Source organism: Onychomys torridus, chromosome 6 (assembly GCF_903995425.1).
Source record: "Onychomys torridus chromosome 6, mOncTor1.1, whole genome shotgun sequence".
Classification (NCBI taxonomy): Eukaryota; Metazoa; Chordata; class Mammalia; order Rodentia; family Cricetidae; genus Onychomys; species Onychomys torridus.
In genome coordinates, this window is record NC_050448.1 from 121,697,353 (window position 1) to 121,713,250 (window position 15,898).

Here is a 15,898-nt window from a genome sequence, read left to right on the forward strand (position 1 = left end):
GTTGTCTCTTTGGAGCTCAAGAAACATTCAGTCCACACTTTAATAGAAGCTCGCTGTATTCTAAGTCCCAAAAAGACAAAGCTAAGGTTTTGACAGTTCCTTCAAGAAGCACTTTGGGAAGGGATAGACATGTAGAGAAACGGTTACCACATTGCTGCTCAGTCAAAGAAGACATCACAAAGAGCAACTGTGGAGTATTTTCTTCCCAAACAAGTAGATGCTCTCAAGGTAGAAAGCACGGAGAAAGCCTGCTTGACTCAAGCACCTGCCATGAGAACCCAAGTTCTGGCCTTGAACTTAAGGTCACAGTGGTTAAAATCTGAAGATAACAGTTGGATATCAGGTCTTTCAATTGCTAGCCAGGCCACTGAAGTACATTTTGTAAGCCCATCTTCAAAGATTGTTTATTTTGTGGGCTCTTTTTTTTTTTTTTAAGATTTATTTATTTATTATGTATACAACTTTCTTCCTCCATGTATCCTTGCATGCCAGAAGGGGGTGCCAGATCTTTATAGATGGCTGTGAGCCACCATGTGGGTGCTGGGATTGAACTCAGGACTTCTGGAAGAGCAGTCAATGCTCTTAACCTCTGAGCCATCTCTCCAGCCCCTTGTGGGCTCTTAAATTGGCCAGCTGAGAAGCCCATCTCACCACCTTGCCTTTTTTTTTTTTTTTAAATATTAACGCACTTTGTGTCCCAAAGTGGATGCCTGGAATTATAGGTAGTACTCAAACAAACCCTTATGTGTCCTGATTTCCCTGTATCTACATACCCATGAGTACGGCTGATTTCTAAACCAGGGACAGTAAGGTTAATGTCAGTAACTAATATTAAAATAATATATGGTGATGAATGTTAATGTATGCTCTTCCTCCTCAAAATGTGACTTTAGAACAAGGGTACCACTGTGTTCTTTTACAACTTCTTAATATTAATACCTGCTTTAAACTTAGGTTTTTCTCTCAAAGTCTGTCACTTTCAGCTAGTTGTGAACTTGACCAACATAGATTACATCACTTATGAGGTGTGTTCCGGGTTGGCTAGTACTTTATTAGTCAGCAGAAGTGGGAAAGAAATCAGGAGTGCCTTCCCCTTCGTCAGGCATGGTAACGTCCCCGGAGGTTCCTCACAATGCAGAGCTAAGGGAAGTCAGAGGTGATTTTCCTATTGTGGAAAGTTCTTTCCCTGCTTCCTTTTCTCTTAAAACGTAGGGAATTTCACCATTCTCTCCAGTGAAGGTTCAGGACAGAAGAACACAAGTAGTCATTTGGTTTGTTTGTTTGTTGTTTTGAGAATGGATCTTGCTACATAGTCTAGGCTAGCCTAGAACTTAAAAATCTCTCTGCTTTCACCCTCCCTAGCGCTGGGATTTCTCAGGCATGTGCAATCACACCTAGCTATTTGGAATTTTTCAAATTTACTTTCTGGGGGGCAGTATGGAGATCAGAGGGCAACTTGTGGGAGTTGTGTCTCTTTTTCCACCGATGTACCATGTTAGTCCCAGGTACCGAATTCAGGTCGCCCAGTTTGGTGGCAGGTGCCTGTACCTGCTGAGCCATCTCACCAGCCTGGTAAGAGGTAACGGCAGGTTTACAATCAAAGTGTAGCACATGATCTGAAAAATAGGAATCCATCCTGCTCCACAAGCTGCAGCTTGGAGTGTAACATGATGCTGCAGTTGGAAAATTGCAGATTTGATCTCCTGAGACAGCTCAGTGAGACTCAGTGAGCCGCACAAAAATATACCATAAAGTTACTTTCAAATTGTGCACACAAGGTACATTTTAAATAGAGTTAGTGTTTAGGCTTGCATCATATCCCTGACAGACAGACACACACACACACACACACACACACACACACACACACAGGAGAGAGATACTGTAAAATCCCAAAGTGTCTTAACTCCCAAGTGCTCAGGCCCCTGCATCTCTGGTGAGGCATGCGTTGTCTGTAGCCTAAGAGGCTTTGAATGGGTCACAGCTCCTGGAGACTGATGATGGTTAGAGCTGTCACTGAGCCATCTGCCACGCCTGAGTCACCTGCCCTGCTTAGAGCAGGTCCCTGTTACTCCAGTGCTGATGTCAGAGCTTCTAGCCAGCTCTTCAGTCCTGCTGCATTTGCCTACGATTGAGGGTCTAATGACTCTTCTTTTTTAAAATCTTTTGCTGTCTTTCTCCTGAGGGGTATTTTTCATAATCATGTATTTCGACTTTTCTGAAGTTAATAACAAATAAGGAAAGGACTATTTTATGTGGATGCATGTTTGGTTTGCACATTTAGTATTGTTTCTCTGTGGTAAATTAATCAACATTGATACATTTTCCTATAATTTCATGTCTTGGTACAAAAAAAGAAAAACATTTCCACCATAAAATGATAGGAGAATTAGGATTGATTGTTTGACTCTGTAGATAATTTCAAAAGGTTTAACTTAGAGACAAGTTGACCATCTCAGTCCTGCCTGTCTGTTGGCTGTGTGGCACCAAGCCTGCCTCTAAGACTGAGTTTACTTCTTTGCAGCTTGAGGAGTCGATGTGGGGCAGCATCCCAACACAGTACTACACAGACAGCAGCTGTCTCTCCTCAGACAGCTCCGCCAGAGTCCAACTTAAAGAGATCTGAATTTGGGAGTCTCTGTCTTCAGTGTTAATTGTGTTGTTACAAGATACTGGGTAATGGGCAGAGAGACTGTTTCAGTCTGGTGCAGCTGCCTGGGTGTAAAGCCCCTGTAAGCTGCTGGTCTTTCCTATTATTTTTCCCTGTGCTATAGGTTATCTCTGATATTGAAGATGATGCTGGGGAGCTGAGCAGAGAGAGCGTATGGGGCCTTTCCTGTGATACCGTGAGAGAGCAGCTTACAAACAGCATCAGAAAACAGTGGAGAATTTTGAAAAGTCATGTAGAAAAGCTTGATAACCAAGGTAACTAACTACTGCTCCAGTGCATGCAAAATGGGCTGTGATGTAAACTGTTGCTGTCCAGTTGCTTAGACATCGGTACTATGGCCTCAGAGTTGCTGCTCACAGCTCAGCCTGCTGCTCTGAGTATCCAGTTCCGTCTGGTTTGCCCCAGCTTTGAATTCACTGGGAGAGATGCACCTGGCTTCAGAACCAACCTGAGAGAGCAGGGTCACTCAGGTTCTGGTGCTATGTCCCCGTGCAGCTCAGTAGTGAACTCAGTAACTTGTAACTCAAGAGTATGAAGGTGAGCCATTTTAATGTGTATTACAGTCTGCATGCTTTTAAGTCAGGAAAGTTAAATTTTGTATTTTTTAAGATTTATTTTTTAAATAAATATGTGTTTGTCTGCAAATGGGTAAATCATGTGACTGTAGGTTCTTGTGGAGGCCAGAGGTGTTGGCTTCCCTAGAGCTGAAATAGGTGCCAGAAACAGAACCTGGGACCTCTACGGAGCAGAGTACACTTTTATCCTCAGCCATTTCTTCAACACTAAAATTTCTATTTAGTAATAATCAATTTTATTACTAATGCTGTAAGTTGTAAAGGCAGATATCACAGTTCTTATAGTTCCCCGTTAATTTGCATGAAATGAACTCATTTCATCATTGCTGTTCATTAAGGAGCATGCCTGGACTCTAGTCTTGTGGATTTAAGGTGAGAGTACACAGTTGGTAGCACTGCACCACTCTGTTGGTCACCGTCAGAAACTGTGTGTGCATTTGTGGGGTTTGTTAGTATTCTTCTGTGCCTGGGCCAGCAGCTCCTGAAGACTGGGTATCAAGAACCAGAGGCACAGTGAGGTGTATTCTTAATCTTCTCATGATAGTCTTAAATAAATGTGGTTTATAAGTTAAATGTTGGCAACAATGCTTATTTGTAAATCTGTTTAGCCCTAAAGTTATATAACTGTATAGTTAGAACTTGGATATGTTTTGCCTTAAAACATTTAATTTTGTTATAACTTAGGAAAATGTAAAATGTTAAAGAAAATAACTTCCTTTTACAAAACCTGTGAGAATCCCAGAAAGGGAAAAGGTGTGAGAGTTTTTTATTTTTAAATGTCTGTTCAAGAGTAACGTAAGCAGACAGTGGCTTTAAAGCCTGTGCCTAGTTCTGGCTGTTCTAGTCAGGGTTTCTATTGTTTGACTAAACACCATGACCAGAAGCAGCTCAGGAGGAAAGGGTTTATTTTACCTTATAGCCCACAGACCATCGTGAAGGGAAGTCAGGGCAGGAACTGAAGCAGAGACCATGGAGGAGTGCTGCTTACTGGCTTGCTCATCTGGCTTCCTTAACCTGCTTTCTTATACGGCCCAAGACCACCTTCAGAGTGGCGGCCCCACCATACTGAGCTGAGCCTTCCCACAAGGCCAGCCTGGTCTACAGAGCCAGCTCCAGGACAGCCAGGGCTACACAGAGAAACCCTGTCTCTAAAAACAAATAAAGAATCATTAGTGAAGAAGATGCCTCACAGGCTTGCTCACAGAGCAGTCTGATGGAGCATTTCTCAGTGGAGGTGCCCTCTCCTGAGATGGCCCTAGCTTGTGCCAAGGTGACAACAACCTAACCAGCATACTGGGGTTCTGTCAGTTTCAAAGGTCCACTTAGAAGGGCTCAGTGATGAGGACGTCATCTCCCGACAAGACCATGAACAGGAGACGGAGAAGCTGGAGTTGGAGATCCAGCAGTGTAAGGAAATGATCCGAGCACAGCAGCAGCTCTTGCAGGTAGACGGGAGTGGCGCAGGATGCTACTGAACCTGCTCCACCTTTGCTCCTCTGTCCCCGGGTCGGTAGAGGTGACGTTTCCCACTGCAGTTGAGTTCTGCACCAGCAGTTAATAAGCTGCATCCCTTCTTCACGTGGTCCTGCTTTGCCGAGGGAGGCAGCAGCACCTGGGAAAGCAGGTTCTCATTGGCTTGCTGATTCTTCTTAGTTTATGTCCTCAGCCAAGCTTTGACCCCTCTTCCTCACTTTCACTTGAGTGTGCATGAACTGTGGGCTTCCTGACTTAGCGTGTTTTAAAATTTAATAGCAGCAGCTGGCCACTGCGTGTGATGACGACACCACCTCACTGTTGCGAGACTGTTACTTGCTGGAAGAAAAGGAACGCCTCAAAGAAGAGTGGTCCCTTTTTAAAGAGCAAAAAAAGAACTTTGAGAGAGAAAGACGAAGCTTTACAGAAGCTGCAATCCGCTTGGGGCTGGAGGTGAGCTCTACAGCACTGCTGCGTTGGGCACAGGTGTTGGGGGTAAACACTTCCTGGATCCCACCTGTCTTTGCTGTCCATTTGATCTGAAGTGTCACACTGACCAGCTTACTGTTGTGTGGTATCTACCCGAGAAGACTGCACAGACATAGGTTTAAGCCAATAGAAAGTCTTTATTATCTGGCCAGTGACTACATTGTATGTTTGGGATACCAGCCTTCCTCCGGCTGAGCTTTTAAGTACAAAAACCAAATCTTGAGTTGACATACTTCAGTTAACAAGAACAGTTAGCCAGAAGCAGAACTACAGAAGCCAAAAAGCAAGGTTAGTACCTTTAGAGACTTTCCAAGAAATACGGACTTTGATGGATTGGGTCTTTCCTTCAGTTTTGGCTGGTAGTGCTGTCTACCAACTGAGTTTCGTAGTCTGAGTGGCTCTTCCATCATGGAGTCAGTTGGAAATTGAAGGGGCTGAGCCTCTATGGATGGTCTTCTGTTAGATCTTCAGTTCCTTTTGGGTATCTATCACTTATGTACTGTCAGTACATGTGGTGCAGAAGGTAGTACCAGCAGCATCCTTGTTTAATAGAAAAGAAAGCACAGGAAAAGATTCTGTCTCCCAGTCCTCATAGAGGAATGTATACAAGTTAGCGGTTTGGATTTTTCATCATGTATGTCTGTCAGCAATACATTGCCTCCATAGTGTCCTTTCAAAAATTAAAGACACCATGTTTCAATATGGGTTTGGTTTGTTTTGTTTTGTTTTTGAGACAGGGTTTCTCTGTGTAACTTTGCACCTTTCCTGGATCTCACTCTGTAGCCCAGGCTGGCCTTGAACTCACAGAGATCCACCTGGCTTTGGCTCCCGAGTGCTGGGGATAAAGGCGTGTGCCACCGGCTCCATATGGTTTTAAACTCAACCTATACAAAATATTGTGGAGTGAGACAGTGTCCTCTTTATCTCCAATTTTAACCCTTAGAAATAACACTGACTAAGAAAAATGTCTATTTGAAGCTGTGTTTGGTGGCACAAGCTTTTAATCCCATTTCAGAGCTGGAGAGGGTATTTGCTGCTTTTACATAGGGCCCTGACTGGGTTCCCAGCACTCACAGCCATCTATAACTCCATTTCCAGGGGAGGAGGCCTTCTTTGACCTCCATGGGCACCAGGCAAATGTGGTGCACATATATTCAGGCATCCATACACATAAAATAAAAATGAAATCTTTTTAAAAAAAAGGTCAAAATACTATAAAAGTTAAAATTCTCAGAAAATTACCAATAGGCATTTTTGTTTTATTTTGGAACAGTCTCTGTTACGCTGGACTTGCTTTACAGGACTGGCCACGAACTCACAGAGATCTGCCTCCTGAGTGTGGGAATTAAAGGCATATGCCACTGTGTTAAGTGGAAATCATTGTATTAGCCTTTCCCCACCTCTCTTGCTTGTCCCTTCACTTTGCAGTCTTATGAGATTGTTTTCATTGTCCGAGTGCTACCACATAGACCTTCTGTCCTATACTGTAGAATGTCTATAAATAGGGTCATTTGTCCAAAGTTGGGTTAGAAATGGAAAGCCAGAAAATGATGTTGATAATATGATTATGTGGCATTACTCATTCTATAAACAAATCCTACATTTGAACACATAAATGATGGGGGTCGAATCCAGGGCCTCACACATGCAAGGCAATCCTCCTGCTCCTAGCTAGTCTTGGCCCTAAAATCCATAAGACTTTGCCTGCCAGGAAGGCTGTATCACTCTCTAGTCTGTGTTGTGATCTGCTGAGTCAGACTCTGCCACTGTGTCCCTGCCACTGGTTAGTCCTTCTACTCTGTCCCTGTCACAGGTCACCTCTTCAGAAGAAACAAGGCATGATGACAACCATTCTGAATACTGGAATTTCTAGAAGGATGTTAGATTGCATCAGCTGGCTGTTTAGTTTGAACTTGTAGCTTTCACCTCAAAAATTAAAAGAATTATTCATTTATTGTAAGTTTTGTTGTTGCTGAGGATCTAGATGACAACATAGCCTATGTTACTTTGTGGTGATTTTGTGGGGCACCCGCCCACATACCTTCTGTGGAAGTTTATGGGGTTTTCGTAGTTCCTGATTTTGCCAGGATACATCCTAGGTTTTTCATCCGGAAGAGGCTAATGTCTCTTCTGCTTGTTTCCCTGTGTTTGACTTGTCCATGCTGTTAGGTGTGTCTGTGGCTGACGGTGGGTTCTAAGTTCTACATATTCTCTTGTTTTAGTCACCAAACTGTCTTCAGGATCAGCTTTATTATTTACTTCAGAATTTATAATTTCCCTTATGAATCTTTTAATATGTGGACAGTATTTTCAGAACTTTTGAAACATTGTTATCTGCGGCCAGTTCATGTCTTGGCCTTTTTTCCACTTCTGCCATTGGTTTTCTTGCTGTCTGATTTCATGCTCCCGTTTATGCATGGCAGACTCGGTGCTGGTTATTTAAGGGCTAACACCAGTTCCCTCCACAACTGTAAAGTCCCTTCCATCAAGCCACAGCTGTTCACGTGTCCTTGCAGCTGTCTGAGAACGTGTCTGCTTGTAGACACAGGTGAGAGTGAGCAGTCATAGAGATGAGGGAAAGTGTGGTTTAGGCGTCCTCTGCTGATGAGGGGGTGCTTGGTGTAACCTGTGCCTGCCCTCTGGTGGCTCAGTAGCCGTGGCCATGGCAGGTGGCTAGAGGACAGAAGAAATGCCTGATGAATCAGAAGGCCATTTCCAGGTGACTGACTGATGAAGCAGGATGTTGTTCTGATATCAGTTCTGTGGTCGAGTGTTCTGTGTTCAGAACTTCTGCTAACACTCTGTTCATGGGAAAGCAGCAGTTGTTGGAGTAGTAGGTCTCTGACTTAGTATTACTTAGTTTATTCGAAAGTTACTATTTATGTTTGAGAGTGTTTTACCTGAAGGCATGTGTCTGTGCACCATGTGTGCCTGGTGTCTTTAGAGGCCAGAAGAGGCTATCGCATTCCCTGGAACTGGTGTTACTGAAGGTTGTGAGCCACCAGATGGGTACTTGGAATCGAATCCAGGTCCTCTGTAAGAGCAACAAGTGCTCTTAACCATTGCACCATCTCTTCAGCCCCCATTTTTCAAAATATCATTTTCTCAAGCATCTTTTAGTTTCTAGGCGACTATTTCCTTCAAGATCTATTCAGGGCCCCGAGAGGAAAGAGTTGGAGAAGTTATGGGAAATGACAGTGAAATACTTGCCAACTCTCTGGTTTGTTGTCCCCCTAGAGGAAGGCATTTGAAGAAGAAAGAGCCAGCTGGTTGAAGCAGCAGTTCTTAAACATGACGACCTTTGACCACCAGAACTCAGAAAATGTGAAACTGTTCAGTGCCTTCTCAGGAAGTAAGTGTTCACAAGCCATTTACTCTGATGCGTGCACGGCAAGTGCAGAGGTGAGCGTGCAGCCTCACATTGCACAGGATGATCTGTGTGTGGAGCCAAGACTTCATCTTCATGAAGCATTTCCTATTTTTGATCTCTTCTCACCTGTGTGTTCAGGTGCTGGCAAGCAAACCCCAGAATTCAACCCATAATAGGCTCCAACTCAACAAGGAACAGTGCCCCCAGCCCCAAAATCAACTTACTGGGTTATTTACTGAAATCACAGTAGAGCCCAGAGGAGAACCTTGCATATAAAAAGTATTTTTGTGAGTGTATAATAATGCCATGTTTTTGAAGATTGATTGTGGTGGGTATTGTGTTCCCTGAAATATTGTGTGGTCCCCGAAATAAACAAATCTGGGGTCAGAGAACAGACAGCCACTAGAACAAAGCCATAGCAGAAGTTGGGCGGTGGTGGTGCACGCCTTTAATCCCAGCACTTGGGAGGCAGAGCTAGCCGGATCTCTGAGTTCAAGGCCACTTTAGAAACTGCTAAGCATGGGGACCCACGCCTTTAACCCCAGAAACCCAACCTTTAATCCCAGGGAGTTGGTGCAGAAAGAGAAAGGTATATAAGGCGTGAGGACCGGGAACTAAAAAAGAGTAAAGCATGTAGTTAGTTAAGCATCTGGTTGGTTAAGTGTTCAGGCTTTGGAGCAACACAGTTCAGCTGAGATTCATGTGGAGGAGGACTCAGAAGCTTCCAGCCTGAGGAAACAGGATCACCTGAGGAACTAGCAAGGTGAGATAGCTGTGGCTTGTTCTGTGTCTCTGATCTTCCAGCAATCACCCCAATAACTGGCCTCAGGTTTGAGTTTCATTAATAAGAACTTTTAAGATTCCTTGTTGATTTTAGGTATTGACCATTTTTAAGCTAGACCCTTCTATTTGCAAAGTATGTGACAGAGAAGGCAGTTAATATGTTCTTTCTCAAATCCCACTCCAAATTGCAATGATTATTCCTGATTGACTGTCTTCATTATGTTTGATGTTTTACCATGTGCCCCACTCTTTCCCTTACTTCTACAAAACAGGTTCTGATCCAGACAATCTTATAGTGCACTCCCGGCCACGACAAAAGAAACCACACAATGTGGCTAATGGGGCACCAGCTTGCACATCAAAACTGACTAAATCTCTTCCTGCTTCACCTTCTACTTCAGACATTTGCCAGACACACACTTGTGTGTCTGAACACAGGTATTTGTTTTGAAATGACATTTTCACATACTTCTAAAGTGGTTAACATTGTGCTGCTTAGGAGAAGTTGTTATATGTAGTATTTGTGACAGTAGAGGCTTTGGAGAGAAGTTAGATTCTGGTTGCACAGAGATTCCCAGTGTGTGAGGCTTGTGCTCAGTATAGAAGTCTAGTGGCAAACAAAGGAGGATGTGGCTTATTCTACATTTAAAGTATAGACTTATGGACCAGCCGTGATGGTACACAGCTTTCATGCCAGCACTCAGGAGACAGAGGCAAGTGAATCTCTCCAAGTCAGAGGCAGGCTTGGTGTACATAGTGAACTTCAACGCAGTGAATGTTCTAAGTCAGTCGGGGTTGCATAGTGAGACCCTGACTTAAAAGAGAGACAGGGGTGACTCATTTCAGGAATCACTTAAATACTTTAATTGCATTGAAGGTTGCCATTTTGCTAGTTTTTCAGAGTACATAGTTAAGTTTCTTTGGTATGCCCATCGCACTGGTATTGAAAGGCAGAGAGCCAAGAAAAGCCACTTCCTCATGGGTGATAAAGGAGATTCATGCCAAAGTCAGAGTATTAATGCAGTTTAGTCTCTACCCTTAGGCAACCCGTACATATCATTTTATAAAATAATTTAGTCTGTATTTTTAGGTCAGTAATCTTTTTTTTTTTTTTTTTTTTGGTTTTTCAAGACAGGGTTTCCCTGTGTTGCTTTGCACCTTTCCTGGAATTCACTTGGTAGCCCAGGCTGGCCTCGAACTCACAGAGATCTGCCTGGCTCTGCCTCCCGAGTGCTGGGATTAAAGGCGTGTGCCACCACCGCCCGGCTAGGCCAGTAATCTTCTAAGAGCTACGGAGCAACTATTAAGAGGAGGGGGAAGAAAAACACGAGCTTTAAAAAAACATACTCCACTTTTCTCTGGGAGAGAGATTATGAGTCAGTATGATGGCTGGGAGAGCTAGTTGGAAGGCACTGTTGAGATGAGAACTCATGGTTCTTTGGAATACAAAAGCCAGCAAGTTAATTACAGGAAGAGGACACTGATCTGCACATTGTTCTTGCCGCTCAGAATCTGTACCTCCTGTGGTAAATGGAAGTCTCAAATAGAGCTAGTTCTGTGTGTCCCTCTTACTTTCTTAAATGCTTTCCCAAATGTATTGTTAGCACGGGGCAGTCTGACTCAATGTGTTTAGGAACATCTGCTCTAAACCGTAATAAAAGAGCAGGCAATTAGTTATTAAGATTTACCTTACTTTTTCCAGGAGTTCAATCAATGTGCTGACCATAACTCCTGAAGAAACTAAACCAAATGAGGTTGGACGAGAGTGTACAACTCAGAAATGGAGCGTGGTGTCAAGACCTGGCTCACGAGAAGGTTGCTACAGTGGATGCTCCTCGACGTACACAACTTCTCACGTGGAAAGAGACGACTTACCTTAGATGCATAGACTGCAGTGTTCTCACTAAAATCTGAGTTAAACAGGGTGTATCATAAAGTCAGTCATCTAATTTAATATGGTCTGGGTTGTTTGTCTGGACTTCCCGGTCTTCCCCCAAAGAGCTACAATGCTAAGCAATTTAAAAGGATGCAAAAGCTTTGGGTGTGTGAGTAGCAGAAGCATCTGGCTCTGTGAGCAGAGGGATGTATGATGTTTGGGTGGGACAGAAGCACTGGAATGGACTTCCCTTCCAGGTATTGAAAATAGCACTTTTAGGGGACTGACTGTTGTAAACATTAAACTTTTGTCCCAAATATGGTTGGCATTGGAAGTTTAGCCTTTACTTGAATGTATACTGTAGATTTTTAACAAAGCAAGTTCTATATTTATTATGTTTAGTGTGATTTTGGGATTACCTCTTTCATATGTTTTACATAAAGTAAAATTTATGTATGTTCTGTACATAGATATACATGATTATGTTAAGAGGCTTTAAAGTTTCAAAATTTCACACAATGCTTGAGTGTAGTATTTCATGCCAATAAAAATGTTTTCAGTGGCATTGTGTTTACAGATGTGTTAGGACAACTGCCACATGATATTTAAGATTTTATTTTTAAGCCATCTAGGCAATAAAAATTCAAAGCCACTCCATGAAAACTGAATTCAGATAACTAGAACTACTAACATTACATTTTTGAGATTTTTAAAGCATTATATTTTATTTTATATATGTGAATGTTATCATTTCTAAGAGGAATATTGATTATAGAGTAATGGGGGAAAGACAAAAATATCTTTGAATAACAATATAAGAGCATTGGTTTAAGATGTTTGGATGATAAAGGATATTTAAGATAGCTGGATGGTGATATTTTCCTTACCAAATGGGTGCCAGTACAGTAATATCTGTACCAGCCAGGGCTTTATATCATTGCCAATAATTTTGTAATTAAAAATTTTCCACTAGCCACTACTGCTAAAGAAGTAAGACAGTGTGAAACATTGACTTTTATAACTGAGACATGACATTCTGGACTCTTGTCATTTCATTTTCAGAACGGTCTTAGGCTCTTTTGTCTCTAACGTTTGTGCTGCATGTTTCTTCATAAGAAGTATGTTACTATCAATAGCAATGACGACAGTAATCAAAGTAGACCTAGGCCCAGACTTCTCCTGGATGGATTTTCATCCAAAAGCTTTTAAGTGCCTCCCCTGCTTATCTCTGCACATAGAAGCCTACGCAGTCCTTGCTCAGCGATGCAGGTCAGTCCCGTCTGCCACTCTTTTTCCTTGCCCCGTTGTGGCTGTTGCATTAAATTTATCATGCTACCAAAAGAGAAAACTGTGTTGTTCACTCACTCTGTGACGGTGAGGTCGTGCAGCAGCAGCCATTTGTCTGGGGCTGGTAAGACAGCATGGCCCCATGAGGCTTTGCTGTTGAGAAAGCCTTCTGTCACTACCAAGCATGCTCACAGTTCCAGGAGCTAGCTTGAGAGTGTGAGCCTCTACCTTCAGTCTGGTGTACAATCACTTCTTCACCCTTTAAGATGTGACATTTCAGAGACACTACTGTAGTCCAGAGGAGGAAACCCAGCTGGGATATATATAATTACCTTGCTGCTGAAGAAGGCAATCAAAGTTGTGAAGTAGTTACTGATTATTCCTAACCCACACCCCCACAGGGCTCTGTCTCCATGACAGCCTTTGCCAGATACAAACATTCCTGGTTTTCATCATAACTGCTTATTCCATGAGGAGGGATTTCTGGAAAGGAACACCTGCTTTTTTGCTGTGTTTGCATTTCAGCACAGGCTGAATTCCCATACTGCAAAGAAATCCCTGAGACTTTCAGTTTCAGGTGCAGAGGAAACCATAGAAGAAAGCCAGTTCCCTTTGCTTTAGGGGTATGCATGAACCTGCCAGAAGCTGCACATCTTCCTAGCTCTCTTGTTTGCTGCCCACTCCAACTCTAAAATGATCCCTAATCACACAGACTTCCCAGAGGTGGGCCAGAGGGCAGTCTGTGTTGGAAAGCTCCTGGGACTCTGCCCTTTTTTTGCAGTCATTTGCAGTGTGCAGGCAATGCAGCCGTGCTGGTCTCATGACTGGATCAATAGTGCCAGCATCCTTCGGCTCAAACGCCTCCTGGTAATTGTATGTGCTTTATCAATATTGTTATTGTTTGTTAATGTAGAAATCTGAAACTTTGTACCTCAAGTTGGTTTTTACATACTTGACATACCCATTTTGAATTTTCAAAGCTTAAAATTGGCACTGAAAACTTGAGATAGTTTCCTACTCTTAAGTAACTATTATTTACAATGATTAAAAACTTAATAGAAAAATCAATGACAGGAGAAAACCATGGCTAAGATTTAATAAAGAAGTATTTTCTTACAGAAGCAAATATTAAATGACTTAAGTTTACAGTACTATCCTTAGCAAGTTGTTTGCCTCATTGTATAAATGAAATACAATATGTTGTTTGGAAATAATTCTGTGGTTCCTATCCCAGCTAAGTAGGATTGTCCAAAGGCTTTGTAATAACCTGATTGTTGTGGGAAAACATATTCTATGGTGCATGATGAGAGAGTGCTTGAAATCCAGTTTTAACCTCCCCTATGGTCCATCTGAAAAGCCTTGGGGCCCCAGGGGCAGCTTCTAAAGTGTGAAAGCTTGGAGCACTGTGAGTTAACAAAGCCCTTCTCTGACTGCCCTGCTGTAAAAATTCTTAGACGTATATATACTGGTGTAGAACATGTTCTTGGGTTGAATCGTGGAACTTCAGTAAATACACTTTGCTCTATGTTCGTGTTTACTCTTCCATTCAGTAAACATGGGTGGGGGGCCTGCTGTTATGACAGGGTTTGTCATGTGGGCCCAAGGATCAGAAGATGGCCATACTCAGCAGATCGTTGAGAATCCCAGAGTTGAATGCCAGTTGCCCTAAGTGTGTCAGTCACACATCTGGACTGTTGCAGGTCCCTTGCCCATTTCATAACAGCGGTGCTTGGCTCCCATGAGTCCTGCTGGTATTTCCTGTGGGATGCACTGTGGAATACATTTATTGGTTTGCAGGGTTTGTTTTTCACAAATGTTGATATGCAAAGCAGATAAGACTTTATCCCCACAGGGGAGGAATGGATTATCATCCAATAGAAATGAAGCAGAGATGTGAGCATGCAGGTGTGATCATGAAATGGGTGATTTTAGTCTGTTTTCTAAATTGAGTGTTCGGTGATTTTTTTTCTCCTGGGGCTGAATGTAAATTAGAATGAAATGGACTACTGACTACTGATTAAATGATTTGATCTAAAACCGCCAGTTGACTAGTTGAAGTTTTATTTTTGTGAACCCTTAGGAATAGCACATTTCAAAGGGCTCAGGACATACTGTCAGCCAGTGGTGTAGGCAGACTCACATCAGTGTTTGCCTGTTTAAAACTCTGGATATCTTTATCAAGTGTACCATTTAACCGATAGCAGCATAAGGTCTGTTGGGAAGTTGTTAAGTATTGATGGGTTTAATTAAGCCGCACATCTTCATTGGAAGAAGGGACTGGCCTCAGTTCTAAAGCTCTGCCTGCTAAGATGGTAGCTTTTCTGTGTCTCTAATGCCTGTGCTTGGTGCTTTGCGGAGTTTTAGGGTAGAGTTGATCCCAGTACACATGGTGAAAGTCACACAGGGTGGAAGTTCTGTGTGGCTGAGGCAGCCCATCTTTATCTCAGTCAAGGACAGGATCCAGGGCTATCAGATCATAAAGAGCTGATTGGTGATGGTGTGTCATCTTCTTAAGGTCCAGACCTGAAAGGCAAGCCTTTCACCTGCAGCCTAACTGCAAACAGTGGAGGGAGATAAACAGCTTTTTACAGTCCAAGGCTGTGGGATGTCCTTGATCCTGATATTTCTTCCACTCAGTTACTACAAAAGCACAATTCTGCAGTGGGTTTACTGGTGACTATGGAAGCTTCAAGTATTCTTTATCTTTGGAAGAAATGTTTAGTTTAAGGCTTATATTCAAAAATCTTTTTCATAACACATTTTAAAATGTTTAAATGGTATTTTACCTATTTAATTATTAAAATATAGTGTACAGAGCACATTTTGTTTTGGCTCTTTCAGTAGACCTCTGAAAGAATATTAACAGCCTTCTTTTAAGATTTAATAACAAGCCCGTGTTAAATGATAGCCCTCGGCCTCAGAACTAGTGAGTGTGAAACTGGAGCATGGGTGTCTCCTGGTCCCCATCTCCTGTCTCCTCAGCAGTGCTGCAGTTCCTGAATTGTTTAAATTTTCAATTCTGGCCTAGTGTGGACTCACAGTAACCCTGTATGGCTGACGTTCACTTGGTGCAGAGGTTTGGTGAAATGCACTTCTTGGCCTATGTGGAGCTGAGTGCTTTGGGAAATAGTTTTTAAGCACTTTTGTTTCTTTTCATCTTGAAAAGCCCTTTTTTCACGAGAGGTAAAAGACCTACTTTTTGGTAATTTTATTCTACTTAAGGAAAGAAACATATAATTGCTAAAAATCTGTTATTTGGTGTCAGTGAAATTCAGCTTTCTAAACAAAATTTCACTGGAAATACCTCAAAGGAAAACAGAAATCCAATATCTGGCCACACAGTGCTTGGTACATTGTTCTGAAAAGGAAACAGA

The 15,898-nt window shown here is 42.5% G+C and overlaps 1 protein-coding gene across 10 annotated transcripts in view; it reads left to right on the forward strand.

Moving 5' to 3' along the window:
- Positions 1-14,567, forward strand: part of LOC118585450 (SSX family member 2 interacting protein) — a 38,345-nt gene extending 23,778 nt beyond the window's left edge. For 9 of the 10 annotated variants that reach the window (XM_036190061.1, XM_036190065.1, XM_036190060.1 and 6 more), the window contains 6 exons: positions 2,775-2,925; positions 4,555-4,691; positions 4,999-5,172; positions 8,446-8,560; positions 9,634-9,799; positions 11,064-14,567. In XM_036190061.1, coding sequence (XP_036045954.1) covers positions 2,775-2,925; positions 4,555-4,691; positions 4,999-5,172; positions 8,446-8,560; positions 9,634-9,799; positions 11,064-11,241 — 921 coding nt within the window. In that variant the 3' untranslated portion in view covers positions 11,242-14,567. The remainder of the gene's footprint in view (positions 1-2,774; positions 2,926-4,554; positions 4,692-4,998; positions 5,173-8,445; positions 8,561-9,633; positions 9,800-11,063) is intronic. The other variant, XM_036190070.1, reaches the window with a different exon arrangement.
- The last annotated feature ends 1,331 nt before the right edge of the window (positions 14,568-15,898 follow it).